At 42.8% G+C, this 22,120-nt stretch overlaps 1 protein-coding gene across 3 annotated transcripts in view; it reads left to right on the forward strand.

The window, feature by feature from the left end:
• The first annotated feature begins 1,693 nt into the window (after positions 1-1,693).
• DDHD1 (DDHD domain containing 1) overlaps positions 1,694-22,120 on the forward strand; it is a 97,398-nt gene continuing 76,971 nt past the window's right edge. Inside the window, exons 1-4 of one of the 3 annotated variants that reach the window (XM_032784859.2) lie at positions 1,694-1,861; positions 10,093-10,136; positions 10,938-11,039; positions 17,299-17,427. In XM_032784859.2, the coding sequence (XP_032640750.1) occupies positions 1,737-1,861; positions 10,093-10,136; positions 10,938-11,039; positions 17,299-17,427 (400 nt within the window). In that variant the 5' untranslated portion in view covers positions 1,694-1,736. The remainder of the gene's footprint in view (positions 1,862-10,092; positions 10,137-10,937; positions 11,040-17,298; positions 17,428-22,120) is intronic. The other 2 variants (XM_032784860.2, XM_075065796.1) reach the window with 2 other exon arrangements.

A 22,120-nucleotide genomic window follows, 5' to 3' on the forward strand; every position in this document is an offset into this window, starting at 1 on the left:
GTAAGGATTATACCTCTATGCAGTGTGTGTATTGTTAGCTGGAAAGCTCAGAAAAACTAATAGCTATCTTGTAAACAAAAAGGAGAAAAGACCGATAAAAACAAAGAATAAAATATAGGAGATCTGCCTTATTCTCATGTGGGGAAGTTCTTCAGAGAACCTTACTACAGTTGGTTAGAACTCCTAATGACAAAGGGGAAAACTTAATGGTGATAACGTTACAATCCTTGTCTGTGCCTCCGTTTGTTTCTTTTCATTCTCCCCCAACTGTTGACAGATTGTCCAGACGAGAGCTGCTTTCTCCATTCTCCCAAAAAATCTCTTTCGAGGGGGGCCTAGCTCTTTTCAGTAATGAAGCCAAGTTCTTTGTTAGCCTCTTTCTGAAGAACTCTTTGTCATTGTCTAGAGTTCTTAGCTCTCAGACATACACAGCATGTCTAAATTTGTTTAGTTGTATATTCACAAGCTATGTATGCCCCAGTTGTTTTCTTAGCTCCCCTCTTTGGAGCCTACCTTTTGTAAGAAATGAAGAATGGCTCGCCTGGTTCCTCTGAGGGACTTCTGGTGAGGCGTGGTCTGCTTGAACCCCAAGACTACAGGACAACTGACTTCCACCAAGGACTTCTGGCTCAGCAGTACATTAGATGGAAAGGAGGAGGCACGGAGCCAGGAATATAGGTTTTTGTGGCACTACATCAGTTGAGCCATGAGGAAGGAGAATATGCTTTTTTCAGCGTTTGTTCCTGCTTTTCAATTCCTAGCAAGCATATGTGTGTTGGGGGGAGAAGGTGCGTTCTGAATAGAGGGAGAGTGGGGTGTTGGAGCTTGATGTTGATGGGTGTGAGGTAGGAGAAGGAAGAATTCTGAGCCTGGACATGGAGGAGGTGTAGGTGTCCGAAAGAGAGAGTGTGTAGGAGTGATGAAAGGGTAAGAGAAATTTATGGTGAATGATTTGGGAATAGGAGAGAACAGCACAATGGTCACCAAGGAATAAAAACTGTGTTCTCTCACTGTGTCCTTTATGTAAAAGTGTCCCAGCTCTTCATTTTGAGAGGGGGAGAGGTTGCACGTTTTGCTTCCCACGTCTTCACCAACTCCTTTGTCCTCCACTGAAATGCTTCAAGGTGACAGCTCTGACTACGATTTGCAGTTTTTCACTTTGAATATAATATTAGCTTGCAAATTGGAAGGGGTTGCAGATTGCTACCTGCAGATCCTCCACTTACATTGGGCAACAGCCACTAATGACTATAAGGATACACTTGGGTGCAAACTTTCAGCACAGGCCTCTGATGTTTTGTGTGCAAACTAGGAAGATGAATGCCCAGCTATTCATTTTGTAAATACAAATAGTGTAATGCATATTTAGAGTTTGGAGTGAGACTAAAAATTTCGCCCTTAGTGAGAATGCAGTTTTGTGTTTTAATAGAATTTCTGGCTTCCATACTGAAGAAATTCCTAAAAATCAGCTTCTTGCCAGCATGTAAATTGGACCATTTTAAAAATATTGAATTGGGCCTCAAAGGAAAAGTTACTTTTTAGTAATAAGTCAACAGCAGTTACCACATTAAGGATTCCAACCGTAAAGTTAGATTGTCATCAAAACTTAACAAATTTCGAATTCTTGTACTTATTTAGTGCCAATTTCTGTAATTTGAATGCTAAATCCCTCCTGTTTGCTTTTTAGAAACTGATAAAATCCCTGTAATGCGTGGGCAGTGGTTTATTGATGGTACATGGCAGCCGTTAGAAGAAGAAGAAAGCAATCTAATAGAACAAGAACATCTCAATTGTTTCAGAGGCCAACAAATGCAAGAGAACTTCGATATGGAAGTATCAAAACCTGTAGATGGGAAAGAGGGTAAGATATTGCCTGGACTGTTCATACCATTATTATTTATTTGGATTACTGTGGTTGTGAAACAGATTTCTTTTAATATGAATGTTTAGTGTATCCTATGATCTTGCATGGCTACTAGCAATTATTTGCTCTGGTTGCTTTTCCCATTTTTCAGTGTAGCTTGATGGTTCCACGATTTATTACTGAATCACAAAAATGGTACCATTCACAGCATTCTATGTAAAACTAAACTAATGGGTGAATTTCTTGTCATTTCCCCCATTTTGCCTCATTTCATGTTGTGATTTTATTGTATCTGAAAGTCTCACTTGAAACTAAAGTTTTCTGTCCATGGGTCAAGAAAAGTGCTGATGACCTCAGTCTAAACTGGCTCTAAAGGTCCAGCCAGTTACCTTAATTCTGCCCTGATGGGAGCATCATTTCACAGATCAAATATTTCCTTTTTCATTCTGGCTCAATCCAGGACTTTATCAGAGTAGTTGGCAGTTGCATTAAATTCTGTGTGTTGCTTTTGTGATGGAAATCCTGTGAGTCAAACTCATTTCACATGTTTAAGATCACCCCACTGAAATTACTGTTGTTGAACTAATTACCACAGGCAGTAAAATCAGTTGCTCTGGGTAAGTACAGCACAACAAAAATTCAGTATTCTTAACTTTCTAGTTTTTGTCCTTGCTTGCCACTATTTGTCAAGTTCCCATTAAACCAAGGACTGCAAGTACAGGGTCTTCAAAATAAAAATTAATTAAATAGGCCTTTAGGGTTTTTTATTTTTTTTTAATTTTTTTAAGACAACTTTATTGTTATACATTTAAAAATACTTTGGACAGAAATAACAGAAAGTGGCCCTGTGCTTGGAAGTGTTACCCTGAGTAGTTAATTGGGAAAGTGGTATATTATGTGTATAAATTCATTAAATGTTTTGTATACGTCTGCTGCAATTGATATAATAATGTGCTACAGTAAGCAGTCTTTTATCCTCTCACGGCTCATATGTAGCTCTCATTAATACTAACTGATGGTAGACTAGACCTCTAATGATCACTCATAGCTGTACTGTTTATTGAGAGCACTGTAGAAATTTGCTGATGCTAACACACATCAGCAACAGAAGTCCTAAATCCTAAGCAAAGATTTAATAGCAGAATAGTGAGACTTAATTACTTTCACAACATACACTATGGACTATTAATCTATATTTAAAAACTAACCTATATTATAAAAAAGCACATTGTTTATATACCAGATATCAGTAATCCAGATTATACTATCAGAGCTGGCCCCAGCCATATGCAGAAGGTGGCTGTAGCCTGAAGAATTTCAGGGCAGAAATCTCCCTCCATCCCTGTAGTCAGGAGGTAGTTTAGTTCCTTTTAACTGCTTTCATTTTAGAGGCAACTTTTTCTCTTTAATTTGGCTTGAAAATCCTGGGCAGCCTGTGGTATCCTTTAGCCTAATGATTGAGGCACATCCTCTCTACCATTTCATCTTCTCTTCTGTTGCCATTGCCCAGCTGATCCTCTGCAGAAAATAAACCAATAGCTTATCAGATGTTTCTCACTCCATTTTTCTGCAATCCCCCAGTGCAGCATTTGGAGTAGATTCACCCTGCTTAAGTATATGCCAAGTGATGCTGCTCTCTCTGTTTAGACATAAATAATCCCAATAGATGTGAACCCCAAAAAAGTGCCAAGGAGAGCAAATGTGTTCGCATTTGCTGTGTTGCAGAAAGTCATTGCAGTGGGTTCCATATGCACCAGTTGTGAAGGGCATAATACCTAGAGCCATAGCCCAAGTGTTACTGTCATATCAGTGTCTTTCTTAGTTCTGTGTTTTCCCTTCAGAGGACTGTCCCACTCTGTAGGAGGAGGAAGCCTAAGTCAAGTTATCCCTTTCCTTAGTTCTGATCCTGGATTCCAATCCCTCATCAAGGAAAATAACCATGAATTATGCAGGACCTTTAAGACACATCAGTGCTCAAGATCTTGGGCAAATAAGAATTCCTTTGCTAGATCAGGGTATAGGCCATTAGTCAGGTTTCCTGTCTCTTGCAGTGGTGAGTACTGGATGCTTTAGAGGGAGGTGAAGGAAACCCCCTAATGGAAAAACTTGCCTATGGTGGGATTTCCTTCTTTCTTAAACCTCATAAATTAGAATCACAGAAATGTAAGACTGAAAGGGACCTCAGTAGATCATTTAATCCAGCCCCCTCTATTGAGGCAGGATGAAGTATTATGTAGACCTTCCCTGATATGTGTGTCTTACCTGCTCTTAAAAACCTCCAGTGACAGATATTCCACAATCTTGCTAGGCATTTGTTCCAGTACTTAAATACCCTTGCAGTTAGGAGACTTTTCCTGATGTCTAACCTAAATCTTGCTTGCTGCAATTTAAGCTTGTTAGTTCTTGTCCTGTTCATAGTGGAGAAGGAGAACAATTTATCACCCTCCTCTTGGTAACAATCTTTTATGTACTTGAAGACTATAATCATGTACCCCTTTGCTCTTCCCTGCTCCAGATTAAACACACCTGGTTTTTTTCAGTCTTTCTTCATAAGTCAGAAAATCACTCTGAGGCAGTCTAGCATAGATTTTATTCATTTAAATGAATTTTGAAATCTACTGTTTTTGAAATTGAGTGAGTTTCATGTTGGAAACCTTCACTTACTATGTATTTGTTTTTGTTATGCGCTTGCATGTTTAAAATGCAGCTGTACTTGTTTGTTTGCCTCAGTAAATCCAGATCAGATTGATCAGATCAGAAACTTTTTTTAGGGCTAACGATTTAATCAGTTAACTCACGCTATTAACTCAAAAAAATTAATGATGATTAAAAAAATTTACTTTGATTAATCAGTTTTAATCACACTGTTAAGCAATAGAATACCAAGTGAAATTTATTACATATTCTTGGATGTTTTTCTACATTTTCAGATATGTCAATTCCAATTATAACACAGAATACAAAGTGTACAGTGCTCACTTTATATTATTATTATTATTATTTATTACAATTGCACTTTAAAAATGATAAAAGAAATTTTTCAATTCACCTCGTACAAATACAGTGACTCCTCGCTTAACGTTGTTGTTTTTCCTGAAAAATGCGAGTTTAAGCAAAATAAGAGAATCCAATTTCCCCATAAGACTTAATGTAATTAGGGAGGGTTAGGTTCCAGGGAAATTTTTTTCACCAGACAAAAGACATATACAATACATACACAGTATGTTTTAAACAATTTAATATTGTACACAGCAATGATGATTGCAAAGCTTGGTTGAGGTGGTAAAGTCAGAGGGTGAAAGAGAGTGGGACATTTCCCAGGGAATACCTTACTGCTAAATGATGAACTAGCACTCGGCTGAGCCCTCAAGGGTTAACATGTTGTTAATGTAGCCTCACAATCTACAAGGGAGTACAAATGGAGGGAGGGGATACAGCATGGCAGACAGACACACACCCCTGTGTGTGCGCGTGTGTGAGATATGCATTGCCCCTTTAAGTATGCTGACCCCATTCTAAGTACATTGCCTTTTGAGAGAGCAGCTGCTGCCAGCAAGCTCCCTCCATCCTGAGCCCTGTCAAGTGTCCCCCTGCTCTATGGAGATGGGATTAGCAAGGGGGAGGAGGGCACCTTGATATAGTCCTTCTCTTTCCCCACTCCTCCTCTGCACAGCAAGCAGGAGGCTCCCAGGAGCAACTCCAAGGCAGCGGACAGGAGCAGCACATGGCAGTGTGGAGAGGGACGGCTGAACTGCCGGCCATTGATAGCCTGCTGGCCAGCTGCCGCAGAGGGAGATGATAGGGGGCTGCCAGTCCACCCTGGTTCTGAGCCCCCATCAGCTAGCTCTGATAGGCTGCTCTTTCTATAAGCAGTGGACAAAGCAGGCGGCTGCTGAACAAAGTTATATGGGAGCACTGCGCAACTTGAAATGAGCATGTTCCCTAATTGGTCAGCAACGAAACAACATTAACCAGGACGACTTTCAGTGAGGAGTCACTGTACCATAGTGCGATCTCTTTATCATGAAAGTGCAACTTACAAATGTAGGGTTTTTTGGATACATAACTGTACTCAAAAGCAAAACAATGTAAAACTTTAGAGCATACAAGTCCATTCAGTCCTACTTCTTCTTTTCAACCAGTTCTGTGAAGACAAACAAGTTTTGTTTACATTTAAGGGACACCCCCCCCCCCCCCCCCCCCCCCCCCCCCCCCCCCCCCCCCCCCCCCCCCCCCTTAATGCCTGCCTGCTTATTATTTACATCACTGAAAGTAGGAACATGGATTCACATGTCACTTTTGTAGCGCGCATTGCAAGATATTTATTGTGCCACATATGCTAAACATTTGTGTGCCCCTCATGCTTTGTCACCATTCCAGCAGACATACTTCATTCTGATGACACTCGTTTAAAAAACAAAATGCTTAATTAAAATTGTGACTGACTTCTTGGGGAGAATCGTATGTCCCCTGCTCTGTTTTACCTGCAGTCTGCATATATTTCATGTTATAGCAGGCTTGGATTGATGACCCAGCACATGTTACTTCTTTAAGACACTTGCTTGCAGATTGACAAACAACAAAGAAAGCGCAATATGACATTATCAAGATATTACTGTGTCAACCAAGGTTAAGAATCTGAAGTGCCTTCCATAATCTGAGAGGGATGTTGTGTGTTGGAGCATGCTTTCAGAAGTCTTAAAGAGCAACAGTCCATGCGAAGACAAATATAGAATCCGAAACCACCAAAAAAGAAAATCCACTTTTTTGCTGCTGGCATACTGACTCCAGTGATGAAAATGAGCATCAGATCTGCACTGCTCTGGATTGTTATCGAGCAGAACCCTTAATCAGCAATGGACATGTCCTTGGATGATGGCTAAGCATGAAGGAACATGTGACTCAAGGGCATTGGCAATAATATCTTGTGATGTTGGCTACAACAGTGCCATGAGAACACCTGTTCTCGCTTTCAGGTGACACCTGTAAACAAGAAGCAGGCAGCATTATCTCCTGCAAATGTAAACAAAACTCGGTTGAACAAGAAGTTAGGACTGAGTGGGAGTTGCGGCTCTGAAGTTTTACATTTTTATTTTGATGCGGGGGTTTTTACATAATTCTACATTTGTAGTCTCAACATTCATAATAAAGAGTACTATAGTACTTGCAATGGGGATATGAAAATACTTTTATAGTGAAATATTTGTAATAAAAAATATAAACTGAGCATGTACATACTTTGTATTGTGTTGTAATTGAAATCAATATTTTGAAAATGTAGAAAACATCCAAAAATCTAAATAAATGGTATTCTGTTATTAACACGCAGATTAATCATAATTAACTTTTTTAATCGTGGATTATCAAAAATTTTTAATTGCTCTTAACATCCCTAATTTATTTTTTTAAAGGAGGATTTTTGATTATTGCCTGCCTGGCGCATTCAACCTGGAAAGTAAAACTAAGCTTTCCTTGAGTGTGTATAATCACCAGCAGCTGACAGACTCCGGACCACATTCTCTGGCTTGGTCTACTACGCGTTAAACGATACAGTGTTAGTGATTTAACGCGCACTCCGTCACACACAAGGCGCCTTTAATCGATATTTAAAGGGCTCTTTAAACAGGCTTCTGACTCCTCCCGACGAAACAGTGCGCGAAATCGGATTATCAATCGATTAGGGGTGTGCAGCGCATATGCGCTCCGCGTATGCCTCGGCGGACAACGTGCACCATGTGAGACGTTGACAGCATCTGAACATCGGGATGCACTGGCTCGGAGAACAGTAAAAGCCCACAACTTTTGAATTTCATTCCGTTTCCAGCGTGAGCCGATCAGCCACGCGGGCGATGCGAGTCGCCAAAATCCAAAAAGAGCCAGCAAGGACCTATGGAATACGGATCTGACGCGTAGGGGAGTGCAATCTGTTCATATCAGAGCCTCCTGTTCCATGAAGACAAAATGCCAAAGCACTTGAAAAATCCAGACAGAGGCCACAGCGGACCAGCATAGTTGCTGCGTGACAAAGCGGAGCAAAGCCAAAGAATCAATGGACGCCATGGAGGGAGGCGGGTACGAGACTCCAGCTATCCGCAGTCCCCGCAGCCTCCCAAAACTTTGCTATAGGGCTGATTCCAAATGCCTGTGGGGTCAACACATTCCGGGTTCAGTGGAGGTCAAATCCCCCTCCACGCCCCGTGACAGAAAAGGGAAAGTTTCTTTGACTTTTTTAATTCACCCTATTCTGCTGCATGCTGCCGGAGATACATGCTGGGGCCAGTGAACACAGCACCCCCTCTCCTCCCCCCTCTGTGGCAAACAGTACATATAACGCTACCTCGTCATCAGCCCTGTAGCCGGCTGGCCCAGTAGGTCACAGGGACGGCCTGGGTAAAAACAGGAAGACTCCCGTCATCCCAGTTGATGGACAGAATGCGGTAACGTCTCATCAAAGAACTGGACGAGCTCATCAGCTCGGCTCCTATATGTGAAAGAAAGATTACTGTACGCCTTGGACTAACATAGCAGCTGCGATGGAGTTCCCCCTCTTTTATCTTCACTAAAAAGCAGGTTTTCCTCATTCTTTCAATACTTCAATCACAGAAATGAAAAGGGGACAACTGGGTGCAATACGGTACCCAGGAGGTTGGGCGGAGCAGGAAGCAACGGGTGGGGTTGTTGACCGAGCACCCTAAATGAGCATGCAGGCCACACTTCTGGGAACTGACAAGGAGTGCCTGGGCTCTCTGTACACGGTTTCTCTTCACACTTGCCCCATATTCTAGCAGAACGATTCATAGATTAAACATTAAAGAGGAATGGGCCCAGTTCAGGGTCATTCCCACTTTTTGCTTTGCTGCCCCCGGCCGACTAGCCGCTCAGGAACAACCGTGACAGCGCAGACAGTTTCGAACGATGTAACACATCATCTCCATTGCCAATTACAATGACATGCAGACATACAAGAACAACTATAACGGCTCTCTGCATCTTGCCAAAGGCAACATGAATGCTGCTGTGTAGCCCGCAGATCCGCTCTGCACGGCGTCCAGTACACATACGGTGACAGTGACAAAGGCAAAACGGCTCCTATGGCCTTGCCATTGCATCGGCGTCGCCCAGGGCAATGCAGGGAAAAGGGCGCCGAGCAACATGATTGTCGCGATTGCTTTCACAGAGGAAGGACATGAGTGACGACCTACCAGACCACCACCTGCGACGCTATTTTTGCACCATCATGCATTGGGATCTCAACCCAGAATTCCAATGGGTGGGGGAGACTGCGGGAACTATGGGATAGCTACGGGACAGCTACCCACAGTGCAACGCTCCAGAAATCGACGCTAGCCTCGCTACATGGACGCACACCACTGAATTAATGTGCTTAGTGTGGCCACGTGCACTCAGCTTTATACAATCTGTTTTACAAAACCGGTTTATGTGAAATCAGAATAATCCCGTAGTGTAGACATACTCTCTCTTCAGTGCAGCCCTTTTGAGCTTGATTCTCTGCTCTCATACATCAGCTTTACACTTCTGTAACTCTCTTCACATAGTGGACCTCCTCCCAGTTTATACTGATTTACATGAAAGGAGGAATGAGGCCCATTGTTTTCAGTAGAGTTTGTGGAAGTTTTACCTGTCCCTTCAATTGGAACGTAGTGAGTTTGTTGATTCAGGAACCAGAATAGAGAATCCATTTCATTCTGTCAGAATTTGATCACATATTCTTAGTCCTATTGGCTTTCTGGAGGTAAAAGAGTTCTTTATTAAAAGGGAAAGATTCCTTAAGGCTTGTCCCCACTAACTGGAGTGTAAAATCTAGTGCACACTAGCATCTAGCATATTTGATGGCCCATGTGGACCCTGCTGGCACTTACTAAAAGTTCCTCAGTGCAAGTTAATGTGTGGTAGGGAACTTTTAGTGTGTGCTAGCAGGGTCCACACTGACTAGTTAGTGCACAACACACTAGTGTGCACTAGAATTTACACCCCAGCTAGTGTGGACTGAGATACCATATAGACTGGCCATTAGTCACTTAAAAAAGAAGATATCACTGAATGAATATACACAGAATAGTTGTGCTGAGTAAGAAGATGCCATTTTTACACAGTCAATTTTGGGGGAGAGCCTCACTTTCAGACTAACTGCTAGAAGCCCCAAATCAATACAATTGCAGTTAATCAAAACTGACCTTTAAGGTACCTATTGTTTTCCTGTTTCACAGGTGTGTGAGAACAGTTTCTTCCAAATCATGTAACTTTCCGCCTGGTGAGATACTGAAACGTTTATTCCTCTCAGGGTGTCCCTTCCATAACTGAACAGCACTGGTGCCTCCCTATGAGGGTAAGGTAAGTCCATCAAATGTTACAAAGTAGTCCCAGGGTTTTCTTTGCAATAGCCTTGCTTTATATCCTAGAAGGAATGAAACAAGACTATTGAAAACCTTACAAAAATGACGGACTTGCCTTACTATTATGAGAACTCCAGTGTTGTTTAGGAATGGAAGGGATATCTCAAGCAGAGTGTTTGCTGGGCTGACTGCGTGAGAGGCAACTGTTTACAGACCTACAAAACAGGGAAACAGTAGGATATTTTAGACTAACTTCTGATGACTGTATCCTCATACTACTGAGGGAGGCATCCAGTAGCTAGCCTTGAAGTTACTAACTTTTTTATTATTTACAGATTACCTTTAAGATTCCTGCATACTACCCGTTGCACAAATATACTACATTTTGTTTTTGTACGTGCTAATGCACAGGCACTGAGTGAGTTGAAAATAGTATTGTGGCATAGTTTGTCTTTTACTAATAGGGTTAGATTTGCCATACCCAGGATGATATGAATGTTTGTTTTATGAGAAATGAAGAAATAACATTTGGCTATGATGAACTGACATTTTTTACTATAAAATCCATTTAAAAAAAAAAAGAAATTATGGGCTTGCAGTATTTTTGAGTAATATTTTCCAAATCTGACCATTCATTTCAGTGATAATGATACTAATGAAAAGAGAAATGATGCCCCTTTTTAAAATTTTACTTTGAAGCTCAGTGTTTTTACTTTTAGTTGTCTACCACCTCCCTCCCTTCTCCCTCCCTTCTCTGTTCAAATGGAGAGGATATAAGGAGAGTACAGATGCTGCATGTCTTAAACGAAAGCGTTCCCAAGGTACAGTAATTGTAGATTTCTTTTTTGTAGTTTCCTCCTGGCTTAGGAAGCTTTAAATTGTAGCTTTGTGTATTTCAGTGAAATGTGTTAGATCTCTGTGCTTCCAGTTCTTGCACCATACTTATGTCATCTTCCCTCAGAAGGGGAAGAAAAAGCATTTTGAATCTTAGAGGAAAAGTAGAAGCATTGTGACTCTTAGAGAAAAGTAGAAACTAACAATATATTTGTGATAACACTTTGTTACAGTGTTTGACAATTATGAAAAAATTAAGCATTATTTATTTTTGCAGCACTGTTGATATGTACGGAGCTTTTCAGTCCGTGAGACAGGGTCCCTGCACCAGAGAGCTTACAATCACAAGTAGATGTGACCTAGTGATAAATTATGTCAGAAGAAATAGGAGCTAAAGGAAAGAAAGGTTGACACTAACTAGAATTAAGAGGTTGCTTTTTTGTGTGATCACTTTTTTGTGTAACATGCATCATGTCTCTCATATTTTAATTTTTTTGACATTTTAAAACGTAGATTTGTGTGTTTTTTCACTTAGTTGCACTGTATGTATGTTTTCCTTTATTAAATTAATATTTTGCAAAGGGAATCAGCGCTGATCTGAAGTGAGGCTTCAGGCAATTGAAAGAGAAAGGGAAGGCTGTTGCACATGGGATCAGGACATTATTCCTCAGAAAAAGAAACTTGGAATTTAAGTAATTGGACTCACATGATGTAAATCAGTACACTTCATAAACAGGATGGATCCTTAAGAACCGTTAGTGATTAGGGGTAGGTTTTCAAAAGTCCCATTCAGCATTGGCTTAATTCTGCTCCTTTTGAAGCCAATGGTAAAATCCTGTTGGCTTCAGGGGGAGTGGAGTTAGCCCTACTCTGAGTGAGTCTGAAAATCCCACCCAGACCTACAGTTTAAATTTAGACGTTAGCTGTGAAGTTATTGTGTCTTGTCCGTGTATTCTCCTAGATCTGAGTGACCCTGGATATCAACGTGTTTAAATATGTCTGATCCAAAAGGCTATATCATTTAGCACATAAAAATATTGCCCTTCTGACTTACTTAATTGTGTTTTCCTTAACTGAGTCCAAAATGAAAATCTCTGAAAGCAAGCTGTTCATATTTAGCTCTTGTGTACCACTTTTCATCAATGGGACTCAAAGCTCTTTACAAAGATAAGCAAGGATTCCTATGTTAAAAAATGGGAAACTGAGGAGCATAAAGATTGGCCTTTTTAACTTCAAATAGTCTTTTGGGATTACTTGCACCAGTATATAAAGCACGAGTAAGTCTTTGTGGGATTGGATCTGTAATCATTTAATAATTGTAGTGTTGTCCTGCATTTTTACTTATATACTAGAAATATAACTCTAATAGTAACACTTGGTTTACACAAACATGTGCAATTGTGATCTTCAATGCATTTGAATTAAAAGTCGATGGTAAGGTGGTATATTGTGACACTGACAACTTGATATGCAAAGGAATAAATTGAGGTATAATATAAATAATGTGAACAATATAGAACAGCCCTGTTTACTTAAGAACAATAGTCTTTTTAGGTTTATTGGCAATGCTTTTGTTTCTTTAAAAATAAAACTGCATTTTAGTTCATCAGAGATTTTAGGCTCAACTTTATGTATGAAGACTTCAGAATTGTCCAGACAAATGGCCAAATTTTACTCCTGGTTATACTGTGGAACTCCTGCTGATGTCAGTAGGAAATCATGCATGTGTTTGAGAGGAGAATTTGGTTCTAGATTTCATAATGCATCTGCATCTCCTTTACCTTGTTGCATGTGGTTGATAATGAAGCCTGTGTTACTATTATCCACAAAAGTTCCAAAATGAAACATTTTAAAAAATAAATATATAATGTGTGAACGTATAGAGAGAAAGATTAAAAGTAAATTTGTTAAAGGGTCCTTCTCCTTTAGATACTAGATCTGACCAAAGAGAGTTTCCTTTTTGCACAATTGTTACATTAATTGCTACAGCACTTCAGAAATTGCAGTTATCTAGGTTGATTTTTGTAGATTTTTACTGCAGAAATAAAATTCAGTAAATTTTACACTTTGGTTCTGGTTAGCAAGTGCAAGATGAGCAGATGCTTTTCAGATATTTTTGAAAGATATTTAACTTTGAACTCAACAGACATAAGGGAATATACTGTATTCTCACATGGTGGACTCGGACAATTCTAGTGAATGTCAGTGGTAGTTCTACATGCTGCTCATGGTGAAAATAGGCCCCAATCTTTAACATGAGCTTTTTATATCCAATGCTAAATATGCAGAGAGAAATTGTTGCATTTTTTGCTTGCTTTTTACAGTACATGTGGCTCTTAGTTGCTCTTTGACAGCTGGGAAGCAAACAAGGTGCCATTCAGTCTATACTTTTTTGGAGAATAATGTAGCAATAAATGTTGGGGTCCCCATTCTCCATAATCCAAGTAGGTTAGTGGAAACGTGTGGCATTTCTGTGGAATCCTGCCATTAGGAGGGCAGGGTTTGGTCCCAGGAAAAGGTCAAGGATTCTGCCAGCCCAGGCCACCATTTGTCCAAAAGTAAGGAACTTCCACAACAGGTGCCTTGCCACTGCACTGCTGTCTAACCTAGATCCCAGCTTGCTACAGTGCCTGAACATAATGGCATTTGCAGGGGCCACGTTTCCAAGTGGATCCCCAGCTTCCCCAGGGACTCACTTCAGTGTTGTGATCCACAGCATGAACTGGGAAGCAGCATCAGTTCTTACAGACTTGGTATGAAATAAATGTACACTACTGTGATCATGGATTTTGGAGAGGGAAAAATTCCACAGATACACCTAGGAAAGTTGTCTGCCTCTGTTCCCAGTCCTCCTAACCTCCTTCCAACTTAGAGCCAGAGCCCCCACATACAGAGTTCTGTGATGTCATGAAGAAGTATGGCATGGAGCCCTCCTTTCCCTTCTCAACTCCAAGCAGAGATCCTTGGACATGGTCTCATCCCTGCTCTTAGAAACAAAGTGAGCGTGGAGTCCTAAGATTATAGTGGCTAACTTTAAATGGAAGTATCATTTCAGTGATTATATAAAGTGGCCTTTAACACATGCCAAAGGTCACCCTAAATCCACATACCTCCTCTTTGGTTTTTCTGCCACTTAAAAATATTTTTGGTTCTGTTTGTCTAGTGTCAGATTAAAACTTATTTTTCTGTGCTTTGGAATCACCAATCCAAAGCAACTATATAGTTTCACTTATTTGTGTGTAAAGCAGTTTTGCATCATGGGTATGTTTTCATCCTCTTAATTCATTGCTGCCCTTTGTGCTGATTTAATTTATCATCAGGTGGCATACCCACATATCCTGACAATGAGACCAAAAGTCATGCAGCAGGAACGGGCATGAATGCTCATTTTGGTGTCGCTGTCTTGTAATGTAATTGACTTAAACTCTGAAGTGTAATTGTTCAAGGCATAAGAGTTCAACCTTTCCCTGAATGAATTCATGAGAGCAGAAAGAAATCCTCTTCAGTGGTCTCAAAGACGAAACAGAGGACACCTCTTCACCTGTCATAAAAAACCTGCTTTGCCTGGGTTCAGGCCAGGCTCTTTGTTGAGGATTGGTGACATTGCTAAATTGTACTTGTTTGGCGTAGGGCCATTGCTCTTGCCTCCCCAGAAAATGTATCTTCCTTGCATAGGACCGTAAGACCTAGGCCTTGTCTAGGCTGGAATTAACTCTGATTTCATCCTTCCATGTACCTTCTCAATAGTCTAAATCCATGGTGTAAACAAGGAAATCAATCACTTGCATGTGGTAACCTCACAACCAGTTCTCCATTTTCTGATATAACTCCTAATCCAAGTTGCAACCTCATCATAGTTCGTATCCCCTGTTTTCTGAACTTCTGTATCCAGGGGGGAGAGGGGTCAATTTAAACTTTTGCAAGAAAGCTTGTTTATAGAGCCCATTATCTCTATCACCCTCTCTGTCCATATGGGTAAAAGTGTCTAAAGCCTTCCCTGACAGTAACAGAGCCAGACACCATACTATGTCCTTGTGTCCCACCTTGTTCAATTCATATCCCATTTCAAAAGGATTTGGAAGCAAATTGATATCATTCTCTTCCCTAAAGTGAGGAAATAATTTGGAGTCTGTGCCATCCACTGGGTACGTGGGGTCTGGTTCCACGTACTGGATCAGTGTTTTACTGGCACAGTCTCTCCATTTCGAGCTCATGTTGACATTCCTTGTCCTTCTCTCCCCCTTGTGCTGATGCTGCTTCTCCCAGACTGCGCGTGCTCGCTTCCTGCCAGCAAGCAGCTGGGTTTCCAGACAGTGTCCCCATCCAGCTTCTCTTGCTCTAACTGTAGATCTATCCCTTGTCTCTGCTGAAGTGGTGCGTTCAGTCTGGATGGAACATGGCTGCTGTCTCTGTCAGCCTCTTCTGTGATCCCTTCTAGTGTCTCCAAGATTTTCCCCGCCTGCTGGACTCTGACAGTGGGCTGGATGTTCCCTGTGATCCTAGACCAGTGTTGGGCAACCTGTGGGCCACACGCAGCCATCAGGGTAATTAGATTGCGGGCCGTGAAACATTTTGATGACATTGACCATCCACAGGCATGGCCCCCTGCAGCTCCCAGTGGCCGCAGTTCACTGTTCCTCGCCAAGGTGAGCTGTGGGAAGTGGCAGGCCACAGGAATGTGCTGGACTCCCCTTCCTGCAGCTCTCATTAGCCAGGAACGGCGAACCGCAGCCACTGGGAGCTGCAGGGGTCCTTGCCTGTGATCGGTCAGCATCAGCAAAATGTCTCATGGCCTGCAATCAGATTACCCTGATGGACCGTAGATTGCTCACCACCATCCTAGACTGTCATTCTTTTTTCTGGTCCTCCAGAGTATAGCAAGTTGACTAGTTATGCCTTTGGCCTTTCTTCAAAGATGAGTTGCCTTTCTCTGCATATCTCAATTAGACAACCTTTTTTCAGCTGTTCATAACTCATTTTACCATCTCTCTCTTCACTCTTCCTATCTTGAAAAGACTGAGACTTTTTTCTCTGTGCTTTTCCTTTCTATAGCACTTGCTTTTGCTGCTGTTAGCACTTCATTGGCAATTCTCCACTGTCATAACTGCCACTATATTTGTCCCAGTTTCAGGTTAACTGCATCTTTGATCCCCACCAGCACCACCTCAACCCCTCAGTCTTCGTCAAGATTTTGGGCTTCCTGACTGTCGCCTCTCAGACGGAGACCCATGTAGCTCTTCCTCTCCAGAATCAGGGTGTAGGCCCTCTGCATCTCACTGTGATTTCCCCAGCAGATCTGACCCAGGTTCAGCAACTGTGGTTAACCTTTCTCCAAGGGCTGCAATGATGTATACTAATTACCAGCCAGCTTTCACAAAGCAAAATAAATTTATTCTTAGGTTAAAAGCATTATAGAAAAAGCATGTAGAAACTTTATCGCTTTTTGTACACTTAGGTGGATCCTGGTATGTTTTCTGTCTCATGGGGTGCTCGTAAGCCTAAGTCTTTCCACCCTTTCAGTTCTTGGAGGAACAGTGACAACCCTCCCCTATGGCCAATAGAATAGCTTACAATCGCTGGCCCAGAAAATGCATAAAATATTCATAAACTTAATATGACTGCATGTGTTAACATTCTTTGCTAGTAATGGAGCCCAGAAAGAATGTTCATTATTACCATTATTTGTTTGTATTACCCCATAGTGCCTACAAGCTGTACAAACAGAACAAAAAGATAGCATGAGTGTAACATTATGAGCACAACTATACACCTACCACTGCATCAACTTACTCAAGCATTATTCTGAGAGATGCATCCACCACAGCCCCCCTGGTGTCTCAGTGGTACAGCTTTCAGCAAACACTTTCACCTGGTGGATGGGGATCTCAATTTTCCTTTTTGCTCTTGGGCAGTTTGGCAGAGTGTGTGTGTGTGTGTGTGAGAGAGACCATTCATGTTTTCCTTTCAGCTAAGGGTATTCTCCATTAGGGAGCCTCTCCTCCCTACTCTCCCCCTCCCCACCCCCAAAAAAGGAGTGTGTGGGAGAGGAACACAAAAGGAACTACCTAATTGATATGGACTGGTAGATCCAAAATATAAAGGTAAGAAGAAATATTTACCTTTATAAATAGACTTAAGGTTGAAACCTAGAGTTCAGTCATACCTTTGTGCATCTCTCTCTTACTTGGCTTTTAAAGCCATAATTTTAACACTTTTAAATTAAAGGTTTGTTCCTTTTTGCTACAGCTGTTCATAGTTTCAAGTTGAGTCGCAACCACGTGGACTGGCACAGTGTAGATGAAGTGTATCTTTACAGTGATGCAACAACATCTAAAATTGCAAGAACTGTTACACAAAAGTTGGGATTTTCCAAAGGTAATAGCCTTGGCATTTGTAAATAATTTTATAAAGATTGTTGCTCTACTGGTTTGTTACTTAATGCTGTGAAAAGAAAATTCCAGGTTCCATTCATAATTCCAAGTTTGAAATTTTTGTTTGATGCATAGTTAATTTTTGCCATTGCACTCTTGAGAGAATAACTCAAAGGCACTGTTAGGTTGTCGTGCACATTTGTAATTAAGAATAAAACCAGTTTACTGCAGCCTATTACCAAATAACTCTGATACAGTTTCATATAACTTAAAGTGCATTAAGGTTACAAAGTCAAGCATTCTGAAGCTAAGAAATGCCAGAATTAATGTTGACTGTGCAACCTTAAGTCAACCCTCCCTAGTATGCAGCCATTGTGATGGTCTTTAATTACATGATCACATACTGGTTTTTTCCACTGGAGCTCTGCCTCATTCACTGTACAGAATATACCTGCTCTGGTGATGAGTAAAGGTTATGTAGCAAAGGAGGCTTTTGTCCATAGTACCCTGCCTCATTTTGTTGCAGAAATTGAAAGATGTGTAGTGAATGAGGCAGGGGATTGCACAAAGAGAAAGGTTAAGGCAGTTGAATGCTGCCCTGGATAATTGGATTCTATCCCTGCCCCTGCCACAGAGTTCTTAATGATGCTGGGCAAGTCCCTGAACCAAAATGTGCACAGGTGGCCACCATGTGTCTTCATTCTGGGTGCCCGGAGTCTGATTTACAAAAGGAGTGAGCGTCCCTAACTACAACTCAGGACAGTGGGATGCTGCTCTGAACACACAAAGTGCTATAAAATGCTAAGAAAACTGAAAAATCAGACCCTACACATCTCCGATTGGGCAACCAAAACTAGTTGACAATTTTGGTCTTAATCTCTGTGCCTCAGTCCCCCAAGGGTAGTATTGGGATGATGATGTCCCCACCTCTCACAGCGGTTGTGAAGATAGTTCGTTAATGTTTGTAAAGAACTAAGATGTTTTGAAATCACCACAGAAAAACTCTTGGGGAAATTAAATCTGTACTAAGTGCAGGTTTTGGATGGTGTGCAGTAAATAATGCATAGGGCCTCACATTGAATGATGAGGATAAACATAGCTGCCATCCTAATGTAGGAGTTTTACTGTAATTTCATATTTTTTTTAAAAAAAATATAGTATGGAACTATATTAACTCCCAACCTGGCCATCAGCAGGGATAATCAGGTTCACAGCGCATTCCTCTACCACTTGAACTGATGGAGTAACTGGTAGTGGTGCAAGGCTTCTGTCTTCTATATGGACCTGCCCCAAGAGGGGGATGAACACACTGTTGGCCAGTTGGTTTCACAGCTATTTGTTAGACAGCAAAGGATTATTGAGACTGAGGAATAACAGGTTCAGTTCCAGGTTCTGCAAGGCCCAAAGAGTGTGCTCAAGTGGTTATAGACTCTTCCAACCCTATCTCCCCGGCCTCTCCTTGCCTCCTGTGGAGGGAACTCAGGAACAGCTCCTGCCCTGTTTCCATACCACACGACGTTGTACAACAAAAGAAAACTACATAAAGGAATATAGTAAAATATCCTGCTAAAATACAAACTCGTAGAAACAAATGAAGGGGGCTTGCTTATATGCACACATGTATATGTAGCTGAAATGGATTAGAAGGGGAGGTTATAGTCCCAAAATATTTTCTTCCCAAAATATTTTTACAAGTGAGGTGATTAAAGTGAGCTGGATTTTATGGGAGTCTGTGTTTTACACTATAGGGTCCAGCACATCACTTGTAAGCTTAAAATGTGATCTTTAAAAATGTTGAGGAAGATATGGTAGATAATCATCAGCATTAGCCTGTGGAAGCAGTTGTCAAATATAGCCAGCACTAGCACCACTACTAATTTTAAAGATCAGTTGTGTCAATTTAAAGTCAGTCCACCTCTTTGCAGGCAGCCCATATATAACATACAAAGTCAGCATAATATGGTCATGTTAGCTAAAACCAATCAGGAGTTTTGCCATTGCAGGCACGCAATGGAGCATCTCTGCTGAGAGCCCTTCAAAGAAAAATTTACAATAAATGAGACTTTTGAGATTCCAAGGGCATTTGGTGCTGGTATGAGAGAGAGTCACAGAATAAAGACACCATGGGTACAAATAGTGTAACAGAGGCTGGAGAGGAAACTTGCGTATCATATCAGATGTGATTTTTGTGTGGAAGTCCTAGCAAAAAGGGAGACCAGTATGTATTGTGACAAAGTTCCTCCTCTACCTTGGTGGGTCCTGTGCTTATTGGCAGATTTGCTCACCTCAGTGATCTTCCCCACAGTCTGGATCAACTCCTCCTGTGTCTGATCAGGAGTTGGGAGGTTTGGGGGGAACCCGGGCCCACCCTCTACTCCGCGTTCCAGCCCAGGGCCCTATGGATTTGCAGCTGTCTATAGTGCCTCTTGTAACAGCTGTGTGACAGCTACACCTCCCTGGGCTACTTCCCCAAGGCCTCCTCCAAACACCTTCTTTATCCTCACCACAGGACCTTCCTCCTGGTGTCTGATAACGCTTGTACTCGTTAGTCCTTCAGCAGCACACACACTCACTCTCAGCTCCTTGTGTCTCTTGCTCCCAGCTCCTCACATGCACTTCCTCTCCTCTGGCTCCTCCCCATCTGACTAGAGAGAGCTCCTTTTAAAACCCAGGTGCCCTGATTAGAACACCTGCAGCCAATCAAGGCAGGCTAATCAGCCTGTCTGCCTTAATTGGTTCTAGCAGGTTCCTGATTACTCCAGTGCAGCCCCTCCTGTAGTCACTCAGGGAACAGAAAACTACTCAGCCAATGACTAGTATATTTGCCCTCTACCAGATTCCAGTACCACACTGGCCTGGGTCTGTCACAGTATTCTTAAAATAACTCACTGTATTGGAACTAGTCCTTTTTATACAGACTCATTCCATTTTAATGCCTCTGCTTATTAATGTCTGATAGCCAAAGCAAGACATAGGTCTTCCAAAAGCTGAGGGTGAGATAGCCCTGATGTATCCCGCTGGCAATAAAATTCAGGCAGTTCTTTGAGTGCTTGCTCATATCGATTCCAATTAGGTGTGTGCGCACCGCGTGCATGTTCGTCGGAAGATTTTTACCCTAGCAACACTCGGTGGGTGGGCTGGGCGCCCCCTGGCGTGGCGCCGCTATGGCACCGAGTATATACCCCACCAACTCATCTGCTCCTCAGTTCCTTCTTACCGCCCGTGTTGGTCGTTGGAACAGTGGAGTGTGGCTTAGCTGATCTCCATCTCCCTAGCTATTCACTCGTTCTAATACTTCTTGTGTATATAGTTTATTCTCTAAAGTTCTAGTTAATACTTTTAATACCTTTTTGTAAACATAGTTAGTGTATATAGTTCAGAGGGTTGGGGATTAGCCCTTTCCCTCACCCGGTGCCCAGGCCCGTGCCTGGCTCACCAGGTTTCAAACCGTGCTCGGCTTGCTGCAGGCCGATGCCCACAGGAGACCCTCACAACTCCTGTCTCAAGTGCTTGGGGGAATCCCACCTCGCAGACAAGTGCCGGATCTGCAAATCCTTCAAGCCGCGGGCAAAAAAGGAGCGGGACTTTCGCGTCAAGCAGCTCCTAATGGAGGCAGCCCTTGCTCCTCCACCTTCGGCACTGGGTGCTGGTCAGTCTGCACTGGGGAGAAGTGCCTCGTCAGCACCAACCGGCACCGGCCCAGAAGCCTGCCCAGCACTGCTCCCTCTCCCTGCAAGCCAAGAAGCTGAAAGCTCCTGCGGCTTCACTATCTGCACCGCAGTCTGAGCAGCAGCCTAAGTCGAGCTGCCCGGCACCAGTAGCTGCCGCAGCACCGACAATCTCAGCACCATTGATTCCGGCCTCACAAGGGCCGTCGAGTCCAGTGCCTGACAGCTCCCTGGCGCATGCCTCGGTAGAGCTCATTGCTCCCACCACGCCAGAGACATTCTCCACGGCGAGGGAACTGATTGCATTAACGGAGCGCACCCTGCCTCAACCCCTGGCACCGCCGGTGCGGGTTATTCAATCAACAGGCAAACCTGCCATGGTAAGACTGTCCTCGATCGACACTGCCGAGAGGCACCACTCAAGATCAAGGTCCCGCCAGCGTTCTCGATCTTGGCACTGATCCCGTTCCTGATGCCACTCGCAGTCCCGGTACTGATCTCCTTCTCGGTACCGGTCATACTTGCGGCACCACTCGAGATCCCACTCGCTGGCCCGATGCTCCAGCCGCCGATCCAGCTCCCGGCACCATTCCCGCCGCAGCCGCTCTCATCATAGATCTTCAAGATCCCGGTTGACCTCCCGGCACCGCACCAGTCGCAGCTCCCGGTACCGGTACGGAACCCGGTACCACGCTCCGGTGCGGCACGGAGAACAGTTTTCTAGACGCAGGGCTCCTCCCCAAGCGGTCTCCACTCCGCCATGGCCATCGCGGCATGCATCTGTCTCATCGCACGCCGATAGTGCCTCCTACGGGGATTCAGACTTACACAACTGAGTTCTACATGAGGCTCCAGGTCCAGACCAAGGTCCTCAACAGTAGTCCTTGGCCCAGGGTGAACCCCACGGTACCATCACGCTCCGCCCCTTCGGAACATCGTGCACCGGAGGCCACAGTTAGATGCCCCCCTCCAGCGGGTACAGACGGATCTCCTTTGGCACCAGGCCCTCAGGTCCTCCCAGACCCTGAC

The sequence above is a fragment of the Chelonoidis abingdonii genome, chromosome 4 (genome assembly GCF_003597395.2).
Source record: "Chelonoidis abingdonii isolate Lonesome George chromosome 4, CheloAbing_2.0, whole genome shotgun sequence".
In the NCBI taxonomy this organism is placed as follows: domain Eukaryota; kingdom Metazoa; phylum Chordata; order Testudines; family Testudinidae; genus Chelonoidis; species Chelonoidis abingdonii.